The 25,018-nt window shown below is 48.4% G+C and overlaps 2 protein-coding genes across 16 annotated transcripts in view; one reads left to right on the top strand and one right to left on the bottom strand.

Annotated features, from left to right (window-relative positions):
- Positions 1–25,018, bottom strand: part of CACNA1C (calcium voltage-gated channel subunit alpha1 C) — a 459,127-nt gene that overhangs the window by 411,920 nt on the left and 22,189 nt on the right. The window lies entirely within an intron of this gene.
- DCP1B (decapping mRNA 1B) overlaps positions 24,090–25,018 on the top strand; it is a 42,484-nt gene continuing 41,555 nt past the window's right edge. For both annotated transcript variants that reach the window (NM_001034467.2, XM_010805648.4), the window contains 1 exon segment: positions 24,090–24,249. In NM_001034467.2, coding sequence (NP_001029639.1) covers positions 24,106–24,249 — 144 coding nt within the window. In that variant the 5' untranslated portion in view covers positions 24,090–24,105.

Below are 25,018 nucleotides of genomic sequence, written 5' to 3'. Positions count from 1 at the left end.
AGCCGTTCCCACTCCGTTTTGGATGCTGCTTCTGTTAATGGAGCCTACGGTACCCTTAGCCGCGTTGGCAGGTTCATCTGTTGTGGTTTCTGTCCCTCTCGTCTCCATAATGAGACGGTTGCTCGAGATTTGACCCTGGGGGTGATTCGGTGAGAGGAGCTGGGATCTTGTTTTTTTTTTCATGCATTTTAGTGTGAGATTGCTGGGGAATCTTTGCCCTTGGGATTACAGTAGGAGTCATGTTCAAGGCCCTGAAGATCAGGTCCCCAACCCCACAAGGGCAGTGTCAGGCCCCAGGGGACTTTTGGCCTGGAAGAATGGGGGCGATGCCGATTTTCCGGGAAAGAAGGTCGAGTTAAACTCTTGTGTTTCAACAGTGTGAAAGCAGCCTGGGGCAGGGATAAAAGGGAGTTCGGGATGGATATACACACTGCTATATGTATAACGGATAAACGAGGACCCGCTGTACAGCACAGGGACCTCTACTCAATACTCTGTAATGACCTCATGGGAACAGAATCTAATAAAGAGTGGATATAAGCGTATCTGCAACTGATTCACTTTGCTGTATAGCAGACACTAACACAACATTGTAAACCGACCATACTCCAATGAGAAAATTAATCTAAAAATATAACTAAATAAAAGCACCTGGGTGTGGAGGGGAAAGGGGACCTGTGTTCTGGGTTCTTGAGCCCCGTGCACCACCCAGGGTAGGTCTGCAGCGGGGCCACTGGGAGTAGGCATCACACAGCAGGTGCTGAGGTGCCAGGAGGAGGGGCAGCTGGACATAGCGATGGGACCACATGTGGGGAGCGTCTGCCCACACCTTTCCCAGACTCCCTGTGCTTTCAGGAGCCAGGAGCCCACACACACATACCCCTCCAGGACAGCAGGACCCCAGGGATGCTTCAGCTGTGTCTATGAGAGCATTTCCCTACAGCCCACCCAACCTCAGTTTAAAAACCTTCAGATCAGACTGGCCAACTCTCAGTTTTTCACAAAGCAGGCTGCCCAGGAGCCAGCACCGTGGGGGCGTTTCTGGAGGGGGAAGATTCTCTCTCTCTCTCTCCTGATTTGTGTTATTATTTCCAGCACCAGGGCTTCAGCAATCGTGAAGTCAGAACCTAGTTCTATAAATACTTCTGACTTGAAAAGCCACGTTCCCTTTCTCTACTTCAGAATCTGAGCCCGAGATGGCAGCACCTCCCTCACGTCCCACCCGCCGTCCAGAGGACGAGCAAGGTCGCTAATAAACACCACCGAACCGCATCTCCTTTCACGCGTCGTGCATGAAAACATCACAGCCCCTTGAACAGCAGACAAGTGTAAGGGCTGGCCTGATGAGCAACTGAACGCCCGCAAACCCCGCAGCCCTGAAACGTGGCGTCTCCAGCAGCTTTCCTCTGAAACATCGACTGTCCTGACTTTACTCCAGCTGAAGTGAAGGCGCACTTGGAAGGTCTAGTTAGTAAAGGAGGGGAAACCCAGAGGCTAACTCCATCCTTTAAAAAAAAATCCTTTCAAGAGCAACAGAGCCTCGGGGACTCCCCTGGTGGTCCAGTAGTGAAGATTTCGCCTTCCAATGCAGGGGGCTTGAGTTTGATTCCTGGTTGGAGAGCTAAGATCTCACACATCTTGCAGCCAGAAAGCAAAACTTAAAACAGAAGCAATCTTATAACAAATTCAATAAAGACGTAAAAAAAATCCATATTTAAAAAAAAAAACTTAAAAAACAACAACAAAAAGAGCAACAGAACCTCTTCTCAGCATGTGCACTGGCCTCCCAGGTGGAGGAGGAGAGGTATTGGCAGGCGTTAGCAGGCACACCCAGAGAAGGCAGTGGCACCCCACTCCAGTACTCTTGTCTGGAAAATCCCATGGATGGAGGAGCCTGGTAGGCTACAGTCCATGGGGTTGCTAAGAGTCGGACACAACTGAGCGACTTCACTTTCACTTTTCACTTTCATGCATTGGAGAAGGAAATGGCAACCCACTCCAGTGTTCTTGCCTGGAGAATCCCAGGGACAGGGGAGCCTGGTTGGCTGCTGTCTATGGGGTCGCACAGAGTCGGACATGACTGAAGTGACTTAGCAGCAGCAGGTATATCGGAATGAAGCAGTATTCTTGCTAGGAACTGTCGGTGACTCTGAGGCCAACAGAAGTCACGATGATACAACCACTCAGACAAAACCTAACCCTGGGAAAGACTTCCAGCAGAGATGGGCAGTGGGTGGGACCACAGGAAGGTCCACGCTGTGCCCAGGCACGCTCTCCATCTCTGGGGCCCAGTCTCCAGCGGGGAGTGCCCCCCGACTCACATTCAGGTCAGCCTGCACACTCTTTGTCACGTGGAAGGGTTCAGGTAGCAGCATAGGGCCACCCTCTTCCTACCCTCAACAAACACACACGCACAAGCGCACACACACAGAAGGAGCAATGGCTGTCTCAGGATGGAGAAAGAACAGACAAACTTAAGGGTGACAGGCTCATAGTCAGACTGATGGCAGGCCATTGCCCTTGACCCCACCTCTGTCGTTCTGAGGTGATGCTCTCAGAGCATCTGGGGAAGGGCCGACCGGGACCAGAAAGCTCTTCATGGAAACAGAAATAAAGGCCTCATGGAAACCCATTTGCTCTTCTTGGGCTCTGCAGACATTCCCTACAACATGAGAGCTGGCACCCCGCACAGATGGAATCAGCCTCCACCTCTCCCGAAGCCTGTGTGACCGGGAAAGGTGAAAGGTCAGCAGGCACTTTGATGGAGAAACAGATGCTAAGACAGAAGAGAAACCAGTTAAATTTATTCCAGCAAAAATGTTGCATGAGAACAAATCACTGTATTACAGGTAACAAGCCTCAGCCAACCCTTTGTGGGCAGTGCTTAACTTTACATCTTTCCCAAGGTAACTCAAGGATGAAGAAATGGGCGCTGGGAGGGGAAGCATCCTTTGGCCAGTTGGGGTCTCTCCACCCCTGTGCTGACTCACGTACAGAGATGGATCTGCACCTGTGACCCCAGCCAGGAAAGGGAGGCAGGCCCAGGTCTGCCCAGGCTGGTCCATTGCAGGTAAGTTTCAGCAGGGTGATCCCTAGCCGGGCTGTCACTGGGGGAGCTTGAACACACACCTAGGTCCCAATCCAGAGGTGCTGACCCAGTCAACCAGGAAAGCAGCCTGGCTTTGGGATTTTAAGTCATACCTTCTTGGGCTTCCCTGGTGGCTCAGATGGTAAAGAATCCACCTGCAACACAGGAGATCCAGGTTTGATCCCTGGGTCAGGAAGATCCCCTGGAGAAGGGAATGGCAACCCACTCCAGTATTCTTGCTTGGAGAATTCCATGATAGAGGAGGCTGGCGGGCTACAGTCCATAGAGTTGCAAAGAGTCAGACACAACTGAGCAACTAACACGTTCGCCTTTCACTTTGCTGCAGAGCAAGGGGAAATGGGAGAGAAGAGAACCAAGCATTCTGACTTTTAAACTTCATTTCCAGAGAAAATAAGCATGGAAATGAAAGTGGAACTTTCTTTAGGCCCTGGCACAGGGCCAGAAAGGGGGGATGAGACGGGTGGAAAACTCACATCTGGTCCGCAGGTAGCAGCCCAAACCCACCTGGATGGCAGGGGAGCAGGATAGGCCTTTGAGTTCCTTGTGCTAAGACCACAGTGATGAGAAAGGAGACAGGCTGGACCCCTAGGAGAGTGAGGGTGTCTGACCCTTTGGATCGTCCAGTCTTCAGGATGAGGAGAGGGTCTGCCTGGTAAGGAGGGCCAAGGTCACCACAGGCAGGTGAGCAGCAGACTCCATATGCCTGTGTGACCACAGAACGACATTAGATGATCTCTGAAGGTTCTCTGCAGATGGTGACTACAGCCATGAAATTAAAAGACGCTTGTTCCTTGGAAGAAAAGTTATGACCAACCTGCTGCTGCTAAGTTGCTTTAGTCATGTCCAACTCTGTGCGACCCCATAGACCGCAGCCCACCAGGCTCCCCTGTCCCTGGGATTCTCCAGGCAAGAACACTGGAGTGGGTTGCCATTTCCTTCTCCAATGCATGAAAGTGAAAAGTGAAAGTGAAGTCGCTCAGTTGTGTCCGATTCTTAGCGACCCCATGGACTGCAGCCCACCAGGCTCCTCCATCCATGGGATTTTCCAGGCAAGAGTACTGGAGTGGGTTGCCATTGCCTTCTCTGATGACCAACCTAGACAGCATATTAAAAAGCAGAGACATTACTTTGCCAACAAAGGTCTGTCTAGTCAAGGCTATGGTTTTTCCAGTAGTCACGTATGGATGTGAGAGTTGGACTATAAAGAAAGCTGAGCACAGAAGAATTGATGCTTTTGAACTGTGGTGTTGGAGAAGACTCTTGAGTCCCTTGGACTGCAAGGAGATCCAACCAGTCCATCCTAAAGGAAGTTAGTCCTGAATATTCATTGGAAGGACTGATGCTGAAGCTGAAACTCCAACACTTTAGCCACCTGATGTGAAGAACTGACTCACTTGAAAAGACCCTGATGCTGGGAAAGATTGAAGGCAGGAGGAGAAGGGGACAACAGAGGATGAGATGGTTGGAGGGTATCACCAACTCAATGGACACGAGTTTGAATAAACTCCAGGAGTTGCCAATGGACAGGGAGGCCTGGCGTGCTGCAGTCCATGGGGTCGCAAAGTGTCAGACACGACTGAGCAACTGAACTGAACTGAACTGAACTGAAGGTTCTCCATTCTCCACCAGGGCTGAGATGCAGCTGTGGGGACCTGGCTGGCCTTCCAGCCTCTGACACCCACCTGCAGGGCCTTGCCTGACACAGGCAAGGAGAGGCAGAAGAGCTGAGCCTGGAGCTTGCCTCTGCCCTGGGACCTAGCATCACCGGCAGGGTCCCCAGCATGCCATCCTCCCACTGACCATCCACCTGCTACCGACCTCCTGTCTGGTACAAAAGTCCATGTCGGGTCCTTTCTGTCTTGGCTACTCTCATTCAAGCTCATGCTACCTGGATACCCAGCCCTGCCTATCCACAGGGTCAGCCCTGTGGACTGTGGCCTCCTGCTCACTGGAGCCCTGCTCCTGTCAGATCCCTGGCTGCCTTCCCTGAACTCACTGAGCCCGTGTGGGCAGCTCTGCCTTGCTGTGGCCTGTGCCTGGGCCCTGAGATCAGCACCAATAATCCCACCAACAAGGCAGACTCGGCTTCACCAGCACCCCATGGACCAGGGTGCAGGCCCCAGCATGCAGACGAAATGCAGCTGCCGGGGCCGCCTGACAACCACGCGGGACAGCCGCCCAGCCTGGGGTCACAGCCCAAATAAAAACCTAACCCACGAAACCTGGATCGAAAAGTACATTTTTGGTAAAAAAAATCTATGAAATTCTTGGTTTGCTAGAGTCAGGAAATTAAAAAAAAAAAAAAAAAAAAACTATGTTGGGCAAGATTTTATCTTGACAATGTTCCTTTAACTGATGTAAAATGTGAAGAAATGGACCATAATTGACTCCAAGGGAGGGTGCAGAGATTCCTCAGTACTGGATCCAAGCTTAAAATAGGGATTAGTGGGCCTGATGAGAATGCCCATATGATTTTTTTTAATCTCTCCTCTGCAGTTCAGACATTCGTCCTTACAGACCAGGAACTCACCCATTAACAAACGGATCACTCCCCCATCAGGCCATGATGACAACTCAGTGCCATGTAACCTGCTTTGCGATGTAATGGCCAAGACCCAGTGAGCCTGTGTGCCAGCGAGGGCTCCCCTTCCCAGCCGGGGATGTGACAACCAGCCGGCAGAGGTGGCTGATACAGCGAGATGCTCCACTTCCAGGTGAAAGTGAAAGTCGCTCAATCGTGACTGACTCTTTGCAACCCCATGGACTATACAGTCCATGGAATTCTCCAAGCCAGAATACTGGAGTGGGTAGCCTTTCCCTTCTCCAGGGGATCTTCCCAACCCAGGGATCGAACCCAGGTCTCCCACATTGCAGGCGGATTCTTTACCAGCTGAGTCACCGGGGAAGCCCAAGAATACTGGAGTGGGTAGCCTATCCCTTCTCCAGCAGATCTTCCCGACCCAGGAATTAAACCAGGATCTTCTACATTGCAGGCAAATTCTTTACTAGCTGAGCTACCAGGGAAGTCACTTCCAGGTGGGTCTATGTAAACCCAGGAAATCCCCAGGGACTGAACTGTCCCCTCCCTTCTTCCCTTCTTCCTGCCCCAGAGGTCAGCCCACAAATACCTGGGCACCTGCACAGGCCTGAGCGGCAGGAAGGGACTCCCTCTGTCCTGGGTCTACTGCCCTGAGAGACTGGGAGTAGGTTTGTAGAAAGAAATGGAGCCACAGCAGGGCCCCTCAGCAAAGACCAGAGTGGATAGAGGGAGAAAGCGTGAACAGAAAACCAAACGACAGCCAGCTTGCCCCACTTCATGGAGTACATGGGGATGGGGGGTGGGGGGGATAGAACCAAGAGGCCACATAAAGAGTGTGAAAAGGAATGAGGTGCTGGCCTGAGCTGCAGTGGACAAACCCGCAAACACCGTGCTTAGTGGACAAGCCGGCAACAGAAGTCCACAGACTGTGTGACTCCACAATACGAAAAATCCAGAACAGGCAGAGACAGTGCATCCAGTACAGAGACAGAGGGAGATCAGAGGTGGACAGGGGTTGGGCATCGGGGGACGGAGACTGTGGCCGCCAAAGGCCCAGGGGTCCCTCCAGAAAGGACAAGAGCACCTTGGGTCTGGAGAGAAGGATGGTCCCACACCGCAAATGTCCTTAATGCCACTGAATTGGACACCGTAAGCTCTCTCTTTTTGTGTTAAGTGGATTTTGCCACAATAAAGTAATAAAATGTTTTAAGTGCAACACAAATACGTCAGTCCCAACAACAAGCAGTGGTTTCTGGGTAGACTGGGCCCCCAGGGCTTTGACTCCTTCCTGCCCTGTGTTTGGAAAACCCCCAGAGACAGAGCAAGTCATTTCCAATCTTGTGGCCTCAGCCTGTGTTCCTGTCCCTCCCGCCACACGATGACGGTGCTAAAGACACGTGGGAAATCTGTACAAACATGCTCATCCACAGCCCCAGATGTCAGAGGATCAACAGGCAGCAGCACGTCTAAGGGTAAGTTACAGGAAGCCAGGCTTCAAAAAGCCTGATGGTACCAAGTTGTAAATAAGCAAACGCTTGTCGGGTATTTACCTCTGGCCACACCATTGGCATGCAGATTGCCTTAGTATATTTCACTGTCATAGGTGCTGACATGTGGTCAGAAGCTGAAGAGGTAGATAACGGGCTGGAGCCCAGAGTGGCCGTGTCCAGAGCCAGCTTTCCCACCTCTTCGTGAACAGGACCCACTTTCTCTTAGGTTCTGTTTTAATTCTCAGATTGTGCTGATATGTCTGTGCTGGTCCTGGCCACATGGAGGGATCCAATGGTCACTGGGGAAATTTAAGAGCACTGGACTGATGGACAGGAGGTCAGTGTCCTAGACCCATCTTGATCATCGATGTGTGACTTCAGGCAGATTATAAACCTCTCCGGGCAGCAAAACCCTCTTCTGTAATAAAGGGAAGTTGAACAAGAGAAATGGTTTTCCAACTATTTAAGGCGGCTCAGATGATAAAGAATCTGCGTGCAATGCGGGTTCAATCCCTGGGTCAGGAAGATCTACCAGAGAAGGGAACGGCTACCCACTCTGGAATTCTTGCCTGGAGAATCCCCTGGACAGAGAAGCCCATGGGGTCACAAAGAGTCGGACATGACTGAGCGACTAACACTGACTTTTCAAGTAGCAGAATTCATTCTTTTAAAAACAAATTTATTTTATTATATATTATTAGTATAGTTGTGCTATACGATTTACTATGTTGTACCAATTTCTGCTATATAGCAAAAGTGACTCAGTTATATACATATAGATATTCTTTTTTATATATTCTTTTCACAGTGGTTTATCATGGGATATTGAATATAGTTCCCTATGCTTTACAGTAGGACCTTGTTGCTTTCCCATCCTGTATATAATACTTTGCATCAGCTAATCCCAAACTCCCAGTCCATCCGTCATCCACTCCCCCTCCCCACTGGCGATCATAAATCTGTTTTCTATGTCTGTGAGTCTATTTCTATATCATAGCTCTATTCATTTGTATCATTTTTTTAGACTCCACATATAAGTGATATCATATGGCATTTTTCTTTCTCTGACTTACTTCACTTGGTATGATCACCTCTAGGTCCATCCATGTTGTTGCAAATTGCGTAATTTCACCCTTTTTTATGACTTAGTAATCCATTGTGCATGTGTACCACATCTTCTTTATCCAGTCATCTGTCCATGGACATTTAGGTTGCTTCCATGTCTTGGCTTTTGTACCATTCTTAAAATGAAGCTTGACTCAGAAGCCCAATCTATAAAGCAGATGAAAGCGAGGAGCAGTTCCGGCTTCAGGTGGAGGAGGGAGGGTGCAGACCCCCTCCCCACGGCCTGAGCAGTTCCTGGAACACTTCCCTGGAACCCCGGGACTCTGTGGAACACAGTTGGAAAACCACTTGAACAGATATTCACAAAGTTCTTTTGCAACTGAAACCTGAAAGCCTGCATTCCAAGTACCACTCCTGAGACATCCTTTAACACTGAGGGGTGACTTAGAATCCTCTGTCCCTTTGCTCAGAGCTGCTCCTCTGTGTCGGTGGCCTTGTGCTGAGTTAGTAAAGGTTTCAGGGAAGAATCCCTCTAAACCAACTTCTGAGTGCCACCAGCCCAGCAGAGCCCTCTTGGGGGACAAGCTGTCCAATTCTGAACATGCATGTTTTCTCTAAAGAGCCCTGAAATGATGAGGCTGGATGATCTATAAGGATTTTCTATCAACCATGGAAGCACCACATCATTCTTCATAAATTTGATACTGTTTTCTTACTGGGTCCCTATAATTAAACTTGGTCAATAAATAACTGGGCAAGAAATGTCAGGGAGAATATGAGTCTCTCATCCTCGTTCTGGAAAGATCAACCAAAAGAGACCTCCCCCACGGAAGGAAACCTGTGTTTAGAACATTCAGGCTCAGGTCAACACCATTCTCCCCGCTCACTCTCCAGGCATTTAGAAATTCAAGTTTGCTGCAGTGCTGGGAAGAGATTATACAACTGCTATGATGCAACGTTCAAGGCTGCCGACAGCCCGAAACTCAGAGGCCCAGACAAACAGGAATATATAAATAGCGGCCACAGCATAATTTATTTTCAGTATCTGGGAGTCGAGGGCATCCGCAGATTGGCTGTGAAGCATTTAGGCATTAAAGCCGAGGTGCTTAACAAACAGGAAAGACTCAGGAGAGAGATGGAGGGGAGACAGATTGGTCTCCTTCAGAGAAGATGGAGCATCTGAACCAATTAACTTACAATTATGTGGTATGGGCAATGCCATACAATAGGGAAGGAATATTCTCCCCAGCCCCTTGCTGTGCTATTTGGATGGCGTGTACCACCCGGGGGGCGAGGCACTCCTCTGGGACTGGTCTCGAGCTGGAAGAGAGATTATACGGGAGACACTATCCCGAACTTCACCCCCAACCCCTGTCGTCATTTTGCAGATTGCTGGCCTGACATCAGTAAACAAACAGAAAAACTCAGTTGAATTTAGTCAAGCATCACGGTACCTTTCTTTGGGGAACAGCAAGAACACATTAGAAAGCTCTTTCTCCACTTTTTTTAAACCCATAAAACCTGAAGGAAAAGAATCACTTTGCAGTTTCAGTTTTTCTTTTAAAATGTAGCAGCACACACATTTTGATGGTGTTCTCCCGGAATGTATATTATATTGTACACGCCCCCCCCAGATGTCACAAATAGTCCTTTTTTTCACTTTTGATTGATTTATTATTCCAATTAGAAAAGTTAAAAACAGGAGCCAAAAAAAAAAAAAATTACAGAAGAACCTCAGTTTGTAAGTAACAAAAAATAAAATATACTGATGTGTGTAGGTGCTAAGTCTCTTCAGTCGTGTCAGACTCTTTGCAACCCCATGGACCAGGATCTTCTGTCCATGGGATTCTCCAGGCAAGAATACTGAAGTGGGCTGCCATTTCCTACTCTTGGGGATCTTCCCAACTCAGGGATCGAATCCACGTTTCCTGCACTGGCAGGCGGGTTTTTTACCACTGAGCCATCAGGGAAGCCCCAGTTCCTCTCTACAGAAAATTTAAAAACATGAGAAATAAGCAGACTTCAGAGATATAGTAGGTGCTGTTTTAGACCACTGCAATAAATTGAATATCACAATAAAGCAAGTCACAAGAACATTGTGGTTTCTCAGCACATGTAAATTACGTCTACACTTTCGTTTGTTGAGTATGCAATAGCACTGTATCTATAAGAACATGTTCATACGTTAATTAAAAATACTTTATTGCTGAAGCATGTTCACCATCTTCTGAGCCTTCAGCAAGTCATAATTTTTTGGCAGTAGTAACAGCAAAGATCACTGATCACGGGTCACAATAATAAATAGAATACTGATGAGAAAGTATGAAATGTTGCAGGAATTACTAAAGTGACATGAAACACAAAGTGAGCAAATGCAGTTGGAAAAAACTCTTCTCGACACAGGGATGCTACGAATCTTCATTTCTAACGTCTGTGAAGCGTAGTAAAGCAAGGTCTACACGTAAGAACGGGCTTCCCAGATGGCTCGGTGGGTAAAGACTCCATCTGCAATGGAGGAGACTCAGGAGATATGAGTTTGATCCCTGGGTCAGGAAGGTCCCCTGGAGGAGGAAATGGCAACCCACTCCAGTATTATCAACTGAAAAACCTCATGGATAGAGGAGCTTGGCGGGCTACAGTCCATGAAGTCACAAAGAGTCGGATGTGAGTGAGCGACTAAGCACGCCTGTAGGAACGGAAAACTATCTACCATTGAAATCTTACAGACATCATTAAGTGCGAACTATTAAAGACGTGTAGGTACATATTTCATTTTAAATATTATTTAACACATTAAGAGCACAATCAAACCAAAAAAAACCTGTGAGCAGATCAATCATGCTCTGGCTAGCGGGTCCCCTTGCACAGAGAACATGCCCATCAGAGGCCATCCCACTCCAGCCCCCTCCTCAAGCACGTCCACCTCAGGTCTCTCCCCTCCCTTCTTTCCCACAAGCCCTCCGGCTGCCCCATCCAGCCTCACACTGTTAGCAGCCAGAGTCACAGCTCTAGGGAGTCACTGTCTGGCCTCTGCTTCTGTGCCTTTGCGCTTAGTCCTGTCTGTCTTGAGACCCCATGGACCATAGCCCGCCAGGCTCCTCTGTTCCTGGGCTTCTCCAGGCAAGAATACTGAGGTGGGTAGCCATTCACTTCTCCAGGGGATCTTCCTAACCTAGGGATCGAACCCTCGTCTCCTGAGTCTCCTGCATTGCAGGCAGATTCTTCACCCACTGCGCCACCTGGGAAGGCATGCCTTCAGTAGCATCCACAGATTCATACCTCTCAGTGGAGGAGATGGCTCTCACTCCCTCCTTATGCAAAGTTCAAGGGAAGGTTAAAAAATTTTTTTCTTTTTAATGGGCTTGGGACTGCAGCTCGCAGGTTGGTAAGAGAGCAGATTAGGACAGAAACCCCAGCCTGATGGTTAGGGGAAGGCTCTACTTTTGTTTCACCTGATGGTTCTGCTCACGTGGACATTCCAGCACTGTGTTTAGAATCAGATTTACTACATCTTAAGCCAAGTTCTCTGTTTCTGCCAGGTAAGGGTCAAGCTGAACTGAGTTTTTTATTCGTTTTTCAAATAGTTTTATTCTACTTATTTTTTACTTTTGGCTATGCTGAGTCTTCATTGCTGCACAGTCTTCGTTTTCTCTTGTTGCAGAGAGCGGGGGCTACTCTCTCGTTGCAGCAAGTGGGCTTCTCATTGCAGTAGCTTCTCTTGTTGCAGAGCACGGGCTCTAGGGCACAGGCTCCATAAATTGTGGTGCACAGGCCTAGTTGCTTCGAGGCACGTGGGATCTTCCTGGATCCGAAACTGAATCTGTGTCTTCTGTGTTGGCAAGATTCTTCACCACTGAGCCCCCAGGGAAGCCCCTCAACTGAGTTTCCCCCCCGCCAAGTTGGTTGAATCACACTGGTTTAGACGGGGGCCCAATTCACCCTGCAACAGCACTTCTGTCCATGCAACGCCAGGCCTGGCTCATCCCAGCTGACGGTGAGGCTGTTTGTCCACAGCCCTGAACTTCATGGTTGGGGGCCCCTTCATTTTAACCCCCAACACCTCTTGACACCCTGACTCCCCTTTTCCTAGAAGAGGCGTGTGGAGCTGGCTTGAACCACCTCGGAGAGGAGAGTGCTGCATTTCCAGAAAGTGTGTGAACCAATTGTCAGATAGAGCCAGCATTAAAACTGAGTTATGTCCTCCTACAACTAAACAGATGATGACATTCAAAACAAAGGGAAGAAATACTCAGAAGCTCATCACTTCCCAACCGTCTTACTGCATTTAGTGTCGTGTCTGTTCTCGGAGTTCACTCCATCACGTCTGTGTGGCGGAAACACCTCCCGCCGTGGACCTCCATGTCTTCCCCAGGCCTACATCCGGCCAGGATCATGCTGTTACTCCAAATCGAGTCACAGCGAGGGTATTTACAGCAGGAAAACCAGAAAATGCCACCTATCTGCCTTTGATGTGTTGTTTTGGGGTCTACAGACTGGCCAGTGGCTTGGTTTTTCAGTCCCTTGAGCTCAGAATGCTCTTTATATGTTAAGAGCTGTGAAAAGTGCTCAGGACCTCACTCTGAGGGGACGTGAGTCTTGTGTCCATTTGGAAAGTAGCTGACGCTTTGTCTAAGTCGGGTGAGCCTTCCAGCCAAGAGGGGCTCTCCTGCCAGGCTTGTCCTATGAGGCTTCTTATCCTCCCACTGAGTCAGCATCAGGACTCAACTGACAACTGACTGAACGTGATGGAGCTCGAGGGGAATGAATCCCGGCGTCACCAGCAGAGACGTGTGAGCAGATCCAACAACAGTAAAATTGTGTTTTGATGACTGGAAGCAGTAGATAAAGGAGAAAACACAGAACAACAGCCATCTCCGAATCACAATGTTAAGTGGGTGCTTGGCCATCATCCAGGTAATTGAATCAGCGTCAGCAGCCGCCCCACCCCTTCTCTGCCCTCCCTCTGAAAGGTCTGTTTGGGAGCGTAATGATTGCCAAGATTACCCAAGTAATTACAAAATCTATCTGTGCCCTTTTATTTTTATACGAGTAGTAATTCATCTCCATGTCATTCTGAAACCCATACATGGCTGAGGGCTCTTGAAGGAGCCACCCTCATTTAAAAACCAACCTTCTAAGTATCAGCAGAATTCCCTAGACGTTTAGCGAGAAGGCAGTGATTAAATCTCAAAGCTGAAAAACAACAGAAGCAAACATCTCAGTCACCCTGACTCCCTGTACTCTGTTTCCGGCCCTGTCCCTCCCCACATTACAGCCAGAATCATCTTTCTGAGACGTAGGTGTCACTTCTCCTTTAAAAACCTTCAAGTGCAACCCACTGTCAAGTCCCAAAGGCCCAGTCAGATGCTGTCTCTGGTCTGTTGTACCTAAGTTCTATCCTTAACGAGCAGGAAGCTTCTAAATCAGAGGTTCCCATACTCTGATGCACATTTAAATCACCCTGGAGCTTGAAAAATTCCCCACGCTCAGGTCACATCCTGTATCAATCAAATCAGACTCCGCTCACCTTTGTTGATGTTCAGTCGTTCAGTTGTGTCCGACTCTCTGTGAACCCACGGACTGCAGCTCGCCAGGGCTTCCCTATCCTCCACCACCTCCCAGAGTTTGCTCAGCCTTGTGTCCACTGGGTTGATCTGTCACTTTAGTTAACAGCAAAACTGGAATAATTTTTTGTTTTCCCAGATTGCCTGGAGAACTGGAAACTGTTCTTAGAACTTTTTTTTTTTTTTTTTACAAATCTGTCATAATGAACACACGGTACAATCATTTGTTTTACTGGTTTTCCTCCATTAAACTTTAAACTCCTGGAAAGCAGGATCTATATTTAATTTATTTGTTATATTGATGATATTTAAACAGCACTTGGCACCTAAGAGACACCCAACAGATGTTTGTCAAATCAGAGAACAACTGAATGAACAGATAAACAAATGAATTATATTAAGCGGGAGACACCGAAATACACTGAAGCTTAAGAGGTCTTAAAAATAAGGGATAAGAAACAAGGCCATCGGCATCACTGTAAAGGACAAAGCGCCCCATTTTGCACTAAATTGATCACCATGGGCCTTGATAAATGACTGCATTGGAAAGAGCATTACCTGGAAATCAGGAGGCCTGAAGCCTCACCGTGTTCTGCTATTAACAAATAACATCTCAGTCATTTATTTTTATTAAGTACTTGATATGTTTCGGCTCTTGCATTTTTTTTGCTTGATTCTCAACAAAAATCCTACAAAGTCAGGACCATTAAAAACCTCATTCCACAGGGAAGGCAGCCGACGTCTACACAGGATAGTAAACTGTCCCCATCCCCCCCTCCACCCGAGCTGAGCCAGATTTGAACCCAAGGGGCTCGTCTTTTGATACAGGGGCTGCAGTGAGGACCACTCTGAGGACACTCCCAGTTTACGCTGCTGCTGCTGCTAAGTCGCTTCAGTCGTGTCCAACTCTGTGACCCCATAGATGGCAGCCCACCAGGCTCCCCTGTCCCTGGGATTCTCCAGGCAAGAACACTGGAGTGGGTTGCCATTTCCTTCTCCAATGCATGAAAGTGAAAAGTTAAAGTGAAGTCGCTCAGTCGTGCCCAACTCTTAGCGACCCCATGGACTGCAGCCTACCAGGCTCCTCCGCCCATGGGATTTTCCAGGCAAGAGTACTGGAGTGGGTCGCCGTTGCCTTCTCTGCCAGTTTACGCTGAATATGGCTAATTCAAGCTAATTAAAGGTGTTTGCTTTTTCTGACGGTTTCTTACTTTCTTACCAAGCCCATGTCATCCTTCATAAAAGCAAACAAAATCAAACAGTGACTTCAGTGTTTGAGATTCTTAAAAAATTTACTTTAGGGACTTCCCAGGTGGGCCAATGGTTAGGATTCCATGCTCCCAACGCTGGGGGCACCGGTTCCATTCCTGGTCAGGGAACTAGGATCCTGCTTGCTGCACAGCGTGGCAAAAAAAGAAAAAGGAAAAAGAAATGTATTTTAAGATAGATAAACAATAAGGACCTACTGTATAGCACAAGAAACTATACTCAATATCTTGTAATAACTACAATGGAAAAGAATCTGAAAAAGAGTATATGTGAGCGTATAACTGAATCACTTTGCTGTACATGTGAAACTGACATGACATCGTAAACCAACTATCGTGCTAAGCTGCTTCAGTCCCATCCGACTCTTTGTGACCCCACAGACTGTAGCCCCCCAGGCTCCTCTGTCCATGGGATTCTCCAGGCAAGAATACTGGAATGGGTTGCCATTTCCTTCTCCAAAATCAACCATATTTCAATTAAAAAAAAATTAGTGTATTAGTTCGAAAGGCCTCAGAGGCAGCCCCCACTGCCTCATCCCACCTTAAGCAGGCTCCCCGAGTGTCCACAATCAGCAGTGAAGGTTGAGCATGGCAGAGGCCGTTTGTCACCAACAGGAAACGCAGTGATCACTCTGTCTTTCATCTTCGAGTAACCTCCAGGGAGACAGGCAAGGCTGCTGTCAGGCTTTGTCCACAGAGGAAGCAGAGCCGGCCCTGGACACTCAGACCCTGGTTTAAAGCCTCGTGTTCTGTGATGACAGCAAACAGAGTGTCTCAGAGGGCTCATTCAGCAAGGCTCACAACAGTCACAAAAGTAAGTGCTAGCATCTCCTTATCACACATCAGGAGAACCCGTCTGCTTTCAACGTAATTCCATCCACAACGGAAGACATGGGTGAAAATGCAGGAAAGCGCCCACCACCATCCACGAGACCATCACACTGCCAATCCGCCTGGCTTCTGGAGGGAGCGGGCACCCCGAGAACACCAGCCATGATTCCTGCAGGTGTAGACCCAAGTCCTGTCCCAGGATCTCCAGGACACCACAGAAGTGAGTTGGGGGCCTGGCAATGGCCATCATGTGGAAAATTAAGACTCACGCCCATCAGTAACCTAAACAGTGAGGAGAGGTTATTTGCACTTTGCAGTAATGTGCTTTGTTCTCTGCTCAAAGTGCCTTAATAAACAGTGCAGCAGCCGTTTTTGTTCTGGAAGCGAGGACGGCTCTCTTGTCCAGGACAGACATAAACCCTGCTGTCACTCAGAGCAGGGGCCAGTGGCGGACCATCCACGGAGCCATGCCTCATATAGTCTGAACCTCACATGCCTTTGCTGTCTCACGACCACGTGAAGAGGCAGACATTACCATTGTCCCTACTCTGCAGATGCAGAAGCTGAGGTCCAGAATGCTCGAGAGTCTTCAAGGCTCCACAGTGTAGAGGGGACCAGACCCCAGGCTCTGACCCCAAGCTCACAGCAGTGTATTGTCTCCAAAAAAGAACGACATCATGCCACGGTAATGAGATTAAATCCTCTGAAGTTTAGGCAGTCTGTGTGCCTGCTCAGTCGTGTCTGACTCTTTGTGACCCCATGGACTGTAGCCCGCCAGGCTCCTCTGTCCATGAGATTCTCCAGGCAAGAATACTGGAGTCGGTTGCCATGCCCTTCTCCAGGGCATCTTCCTGACCCCAGGATAGAACCTGACTCTGCTGAATTAGCAGGCGGATTCTTTACCACTGAGCCACCTAGGAAGCCATGAGGGAGATTGAAGGAATCCCAAATCCTAGAAAAATCAGTCAGCTCAAGGGGCTCAGATATATTTCTGGTCATTAAAGCATCCCATAAACACGAGGCCAAAAGTCTCAGTGATTTAGATGACAAGAGTGGGAATAGAGTCCAATCCTGGAGGATCCCAAGGGGCGTCCACCTTGCGTTTGTCCTAGAACTTCATTCCATTAGTATCACCTTCTCCAGCCACTGGGGCTCTTGCCAACCCTCCCTTCTTTTCTGCAAACCCTAGTGCTTACCTATGTGTCACAACTTAACCCTTGATTATATATTGTCTTTTACTGCCCCAGTCTTTCCACATATGTTAATCGTTGTCCACTTGACCAGAGTATTATTCCTTGAACTGAGTAACAAGGCTTCATCCTGTCCCCCTTCCAGTCCATCGTGTGTTTACAACAGACACCAAGGGTGCCTACTGACATGTAGAGGGTCCTTGATGCAAGCTGCTCACTGATTTGTTAAATAACATAGACCAGGGGGTCAGCAGACTTTGCCAAAGACCAGAGAGCCACCGTTTCAGGCACCGAAGTTTGTCTGATTTCATCACATCCACCGTTGCGGGCTGAAAGTGCCCCAGACAATGCAGTTGTGCGTGGCCATGTCCCAGTGAAACAGGGACCAGACTCAGCCTGTGGGCCCGGACTGTGGACACAGCCCCACAGCGGCAGGTTCTGTCCCCACCTTGGGCCTCCAGTCCCTTCCAGGGTCCCTGCTCCCCACCAAGCCGTGTGTCTTTCTAAAGCCTCTCACCTTGAATTTTGGTGTAGTTAAGCCCAACATTGCACAGTTCATTTTCCTCTGGGGATTCATACGTTAGTTCAGAAAGAGAAAAATCAACCACAAAGTGATAAGCTGCTGTGGTCAGTTGTAACAATAACAAGTAATTAGAAAGTTCTTTAAATGCATTCCACCCATCCCTGACACTTCTTCTTGACCACTTCCTACACACCTCTGTGGAAGGCATCTCAGAGAGTTAGAAACCTGCCTTTCACCTGAACTAAAAGTCCACAGCGAGCACTGATCACCCTGGCAGGAGACCATTGGAAAGATGGTGAGGATAAGCGTTCCTTCCTCCCAACGCCCGCCCAACACCTCTGAGAACAAGAAACACAACCAAGGAAAGAAGAAAAAACCTTCCTTTTTTTTTTTTGGCTAAAGTATTCCACCCTCACCCTTGATAGGACATAACATTTCAGAGTCCATAATGGGCTGCTCCCTTGAATTAATTGCAATACATATTAAATAGATTGTTTATTATTGCTTCTGGGTTACTCTCCGTGTTGGCAAAGATTGCTGTACCTGACCTGGACGGTTCAACCACACAGAGTCTGTAAGCACCGCCCAGACCCTTTCCTCCACAAGAGTGAGGAGACTCGCCCAGAACTGTGGACTCCGCTCAAACCAGAAGGCCATCATGCCATCCCTAGATGACTCAGTGCCACTGCGATGAACCGGCCAGGACCACACATGCCCACTTCATGTGACAGGCAGCTCAGAGTCCAGTGGACAGTCCACTAACAGCCCACACAAGCCGCTCTGCCCTGGGAGAAACTCCTTCACGTGAAGTCAGCCCCACTGAACAGCGGCTTCCTCACTTACAGGACAGAGAGCTGCCTGTGTTTCCACAGACCCAGCAGCTGGTCTCTGCATGGCTTCCGCCATCCCCTCCTTGGGGCAGTCATGAAGCAGGGAGAGGGTCCACTGCCTCAGTCTGTCCCTTCCACATCCCACTGCCCTGAGTAACCAGGGACTGGGCCCATGCATGTCAGTCACCAGTCAGGTCTTAGGGTGTTAAGCCTGTTATCTCCTCATGAAGACTCAAGGCCCTTCCCTTTCGCAGCCTGCTCTGGGCTCTGGACAGCAACTGAAAAGATGCTATCATAGATGCCCCCCAGGCCCATGAAGCCATCACCTGACCCCTGACGATAAGTGTGGAAGGACTAGATTTTTTGAGAGTGGCAAAGAGAGGCAAAAAGGGACCAGAAGAGAACACGCAAGAATGGTCCTCACTCCAAAGAACCCCGGTTGCCCCAGGCCCTCTCTGAGTCGGTCAGGCAAGCAGAGCCTCAGTCCAAGCAGCCTCTGGGGCCCAGACTGGAAACGTTCTGACTCATTCTCCAGGTCACTCTCTCCTCCCCATCAGGCCTCTTCCCTCCTCACTTCTGCCCCTTCTCACTCTGTTTCAAGACCCTCTGAAAACTGTTTTCAGCCTTAACCCCTGGGACTTCCCTGGTGGTCCAGTGTTTAAGAATCTGCCTGCCAATGCAGGAGACATGGGTTCAATCCCTGGTTCATGAAGATCCCGCGTGCTGCCAAGCAACTAAGTCCGTGCGCCACAACAACTGAGCCTGCCTGCCACAATTCCTGAAGCTTGCATGTCCTAGGGCTTATGTTCTGCAACAAGAGAAGCCTGTGCACCTCAGCTGTAGTAGCCCTTGTTGGCCACAACTAGAGAAAACCCACATGCAGCTACAAAGACCCAGCGCATCCAAAAAAAAAAACCTTAACCCCTTTGCAATCTTGTGGGATACCGAGATATATCTCCTACATCATTTCTTCCTCTAATTGTAAACTTCCTAATAAATATGTCTCAGTTCACATCCTCTATCACATAAAAATATTGGGATGAACTGCCTTGGGATTTAATGTATCCCTTGTCACTTATGCTGAACTTTGTTGAGATGATCTGAGCCCTGGCTGGGTAATTAGACAAGAAGAATCCGCCACACACCACCCCCCCCACCAGGCTTCTACTAGAAATAATGGGTGAGGATAATTATAACAGTAATAGCGTTTTCATTTGCAGAACATTTTACACATTGCAAATCTTTTCCGGGGACATTTTCTTCTCATCTACCCTGTGAAGTTGTGATATGATGATCCCCAATTTCCAGTACCTCAAGTACATGAACTGTGAACTTCCAGATGTTCAAGCTGGATTTAGAAAAGGCAGAGAAACTAGAGATCAAATTGCCAACATCTGTTGCGTCATCAAAAAAGCAAAAGAGTTCCAGAAAAACATCTACTTCTGCTTTACTGACTATGCCAAAGCCTTTATCTGTGTGGATCACAACAAACTGTGGAAAACTCTTAAAGAGATGGGAATACCAGACCACCTGACCTGTCTCCTGAGAAATCTGTATAGGTCAAGAAGCAACAGTTAGAACTGGACATGGAACAACAGACTGGTTCCAAATTGGGAAAGGAGTACATCAAGGCTGTATGTTGTCACCCTGCTTATTTAACTTACATGCAGAGTACATCATGAAAAATGCTGGGCTGGAGGAAGCACAAGCTGGAATCAAAATTGCCGGGAGAAATATCAATAACCTCAGATATGCAGATGACACCACCCCTGTGGCAGAAAGCGAAGAAGAACTTAAAGAGCCTCTTGATGAAAGTGAAAGAGGAGAGTGAAAAAGTTGGCTTAAAACTCAACATTCAGAAAACGAAGATCATGGCATCTGGTCCCATCACTTCATGGCAAATAGATGGGGAGACAGTGGAAACAGTGACAGACTTTATTTTTTTGGGCTCCAAAATCACTGCAGAGGTGACTGCAGCCATGAAATTAAAAGATTCTTGCTCCTTGGAAGAAAAGCTATGACCAACCTAGATAGCATATTCAAAAGCAGAGACATTACTTTGCCAACAAAGGTCCATCTAGTCAAAGCTATGGTTTTTCCAGTAGTCATCTATGGATGTGAGATTTGGACTATAAAGAACATTGAGCACCGAAGAACTGATGCTTTTGAAATGTGTTGAAGAAGATTCTTGAGAGTCCCTTGGACTGCAAGGAGATCCAACCAGTCCCTCCTAAAGGAAATCAGTCCTGAATATTCATTGGAAGGACTGATGTTGAAGCTGAAACTCCAATACTTTGGCCACCTGATGCAGAGAACTGACTCATTGGAAAAGTCCCCAGTGCTGGGAAAGATTGAAGGTGGGAGGAGAAGGGGACGACAGAGGATGAAATGGTTGGATGGCATCACAGACTGAATGGACATGAGTTTGAGTAAACTCTGGGAGTTGGTGATGGACAGGGAGGCCTGGCGTGCTGCAATCAACGGGGTTGCAAAGAGTCAGACACGACTAAACTGAAGTACCAGGTGAGGTTAAAAATAAGTAAAACTAGTTTCTGTTTCCAAGGGGGTGCCTTTCCTGCTGTGGTCTGCCACTTCAAAAAGAAACGAACCATGAAACTGAGAACAACTGATAACACTCACAGCTTCAGACCGTCTCCTTCCACTGGCAGAAAGAGGGCATTCACTGCTGACTCGTGTCACCCTTTGGTATAAAATTTCCAGCATGAAGAGCTGGGAATCCATACGGGCAGCACCAGGGTATTTAAGTCATTTTAGGGTCACAAACTCTTAGGGAAGCTCCTCTTTCCCCTCCAATACATTCTGCTGCTGCTTCTAAGTCGCTTCAGTCGTGTCCAACTCTGTGCAACCCCATAGACGGCAGCCCACCAGGCTCCCCTGTCCCTGGGATTCTCCAGGCAAGAACACTGGAGTGGGTTGCCATTTCCTTCTCCAATGCTCTCAGTCATGTCCGACTCTTCGCGACCCCATGCATTGCAGCCTACCAGGCTCCTCCGCCCATGGGATTTTCCAGGCAAGAGCACTGGAGTGGGGTGCCATCGCCTTCTCCACCAATACATTCTACAACCTGACAAAGGCAAAACGTAGAGGTTCTTTATACACTTAGGGCTTCCCAGGTGGAGCAGTGGTAAAGAATCTGCCTGTCAATGCAGGAGACATAGGAGACACAGGTTTGATCCCTGGGTGGGGAGGATCCCATGGGGTCGCAGAGGTCAGACATGACTGATCACGAATACACACAAATGCAAACGAAACACAGTAAGGAGCACTGATGGAGCAGACTGTGTGTTTATGTTTCTAGACTAGCAAGCTGTAAAACATCAGTTTACATTTGTATACAAACATCCATACGTGGCTACAAAACCAAACATTTTCCAGTTTCATATCTATTTCTAAATAATTTAAGCATACTGTGTTCTTACAATTACCTTAAGTGGTGAATTTTATCTTAGTCACTGCAACGGTATAAACAACCTAAACCCAGACATTATTTTTTAAAAATACTGTAACTTGTTTTAAGTTATGGTTTACAACTTTGTAACACCAAATGTTAACACAGATCTTATCTCATAACAACAATTATAAAATAATCAAAGACTCAAATATTTGTCCAAGGTGCCATGATGAGGGGCTTCCCCGGTGGCTCAGCAGTAAAGACCGCCTGCCAATGTAGGAGCTGCAGAAGACATGGGTTCCATCCCTGGTTCGGGAAGATCCTCTGGAGGAGGGCATGGCAACCCATTCCAGTATTCTTGCCTGTAGAATCCCATGGACAGAGGAGCCTGGCAGGCTACAATCCACGGGGTCACAAAGAGTCAGACACGACTGAAACAACTTAGCGCACACAGACGCACCATGATGAGGTTTCTGAAAACACAGGGTAAGTATGACCACGCTATGGAAGGCAGTGGGAGTTGAAGTTACATGAATTTTAAAAGAATTTGCCCATTTTAAATGGCCTTTTACTAACCTGGAGCCTCTAACTTAGTATACTTGGATAACTGATGGTGACCCAAATTTACAAACACGGATTATTCAAGTCGAAATTAGACAAAAGTCTGTGTTCTTCCTAGAAGCTTAGATATTTAAGCTTTGGTGGGCGGGAGGGGGGTGGTGCGGATAGAGAACAAAGCTCTCAGACTAGGAGATAAGCAACACAGCAATGCTGAAGTCACTGCAGCATGATATATCTCCTTTCTCTGAGTGTGATCTCTAATCTTCAAGGTCTTTCACTTTTTCTTTATTGTTTTCTTTAGATATGGAAAATTAAATGAACCTTTCAAGTTTTTAATCTTCCTTAGGATGTAAACTCTGGAAGTTCAGGACTTGCGTATTCTCTTTCATGCCAACTTAGATCTCAGTGTTCTGTAAATCATGGGCTCTTATAGAAAGCTGATACTTAATGAGTACATTCTACCAACTTATGGCTGAGTAACACAGAATCAGCATTTAGAAATCTGTATTCAGCACAAAGCACTGGACCAAGAACTAGAGAGACGACTATATACCTGAAATTATCAGAAGGTAGACCTTGCCTAAAGACCCTCAAGACTCAAAGATAAATTTCTTTATAAAAGAAATGTTAAAGCTTTATTGAAACATTTTAACAAAAATGTACATCCAGTTATACATGTACCACAGTGATTAACAGTTCACCTTTCTCTCAAGTTTTTAAAAGCAAATCCCTCATCACAGGCTTTCCAAGCACTCAGACATCTTATCAGAAAAGACTTAGTGTATTGAGAAGCTGTCAGGCTCATGGCAGTGGGTACACATTTTGTAAACTTCTCAATCTTGCTTGAAAGCTCAAAAATTATCACTGGCGACAATAATTACCCCCTTGTTTTCCTGGAAGTGACAGGTGCACGTTATTTATTTTCTAAAAGTGTCTGTCAAATGCCTTCCTGAATAACCATACTTTGTCCATCTTCCTTTCAAGTAAAAATAGTGCTTGGTGAAAATAAAAATAAAAAAACTAGCTCAGCTTGCAACTCAAGCATTCAAGTGTTTTCCTGGAAGTAAATATGGCAGCTTGGCGCACGTGCTTTACGCATTCTTCCTATTTTTTTCCACACAGAATTTTAAAAATGTACCAAAGAGTTGAAATGCAATAAAAGTAATAATTTTTCTGCCTTACTGCGTATACTGTCTAGCGATACTGGCCTGTAAAGCGCGGTGCCTGCCAGGATTCCTGCTAAGACACCTGCACTTTCTCCCACCACTTTCTCCCACCATTGTCTTTGCAGCATTCGTGCAAAGCGAGCACTGGGCACGAGTCACGTGAGTCTTAGGATTGTCGTGAAAATGGTTCTGGTCCGCAGACCCCCCGAAAGGGTCTCAGAGCGCCCCCCTACTCCCCCACCCACGGCGTCGAGGACCACACTTTGCGAACTACCCGGCGTCCGTACACGAGAAATCGCAGTATTCCCTCCCTGTTCAGTTACGCACGCTCGAGGCGTGTATATCACTACAGGTCTGACCGCGGAGCGCCAGGAGCAGAAGTGCCAGGCGTTCAGCTACGCTCGGGTACCCGGGATGCGCACAGCATCGCGCGGGGGCAGCCTGGCGGTTGCCGTGGCAACGATCGCGGGCCCGCGCCGGGTGGCCATCGACCAGTGACGCCTGAGAGCTCCGCGCTCCGCCGACAGGGCTGCGGCGCCCCGCGGGCGGACGGGAAGATGGCGGTGGCGGGTGGCCCGGCGGGGAAGGGCCGCGACATTAGCCTGGCGGCCCTGCGGCGCCACGACCCCTACATCAGCCGCATCGTGGACGTGGCCAGCCAGGTCGCCCTGTACACCTTCGGTCACCGGGCCAACGAGTGGGTACGTGCGGGCGGACGGGGTCGGGGAGAGGGTGGGGGCGGGGCGAGCGGGGACGACCCTCCCGCGGTCCCTCGGTCCGGGGATCCCGACCGCCCGTCCCCGGGCCCCTCCCGTGGCGTGGACCAGACTCACGGAGCGCGGACCGGACTGAGCCCGGCCGAGCGGGTCGGACATCTCCCCCGGCACGTCCCAGCCGGCCGCGAGGAGAGCCCGGACGGGACACAGCCCCGCGCGTTCCTGTCGCCTCGCCACCTCTCTCCAGCCGGTCATTACAGTCCCCCCGAAAGCCACTCACAAAAGCGAAAACACTAAGAAGTGGGTCCTGACATGAGAGAGAAGAGAACAGCTTTGCTCTAAGTTCGTAACCGAGGAAACTCACCGAAAGGGGCAGGGATGGAGAGACGCGGGGACACCTGTCCCGCGTGGTCCCGGGGGAGGAAGCGGGCTGTGTGTCCCCTGTTTTCGGGGGAGTGTGTCGCCTGTGTTTGTGTAAAGGACTTTGACCGACGTAATGGACAGTTTCAACGCCATCTTTTCAAATGTGGATATTCTACATTTTGCTGTTTGGTGCAGTGTAGAAAAGTGCCAGAAGCATAGTGTCTTAATGCCGAGGAAATACCAAAGTAGAGATGAGGGTCGGAAGTGTGGTTCCCTGGAGTGACTTGACACCAGGGCTAGAGTCTGGGGATTCAGAGAAGTTAACGTGTACAGAAAGGGGTCCCCCTTGAGTAAAGGTGGTTTCCTACAGGCTCTGGACAGGGTCAGTGAG

Source organism: Bos taurus, chromosome 5, assembly GCF_002263795.3.
Source record: "Bos taurus isolate L1 Dominette 01449 registration number 42190680 breed Hereford chromosome 5, ARS-UCD2.0, whole genome shotgun sequence".
NCBI lineage: Eukaryota > Metazoa > Chordata > Mammalia > Artiodactyla > Bovidae > Bos > Bos taurus.
This window is presented reverse-complemented; position numbering and strand designations above follow the sequence as displayed.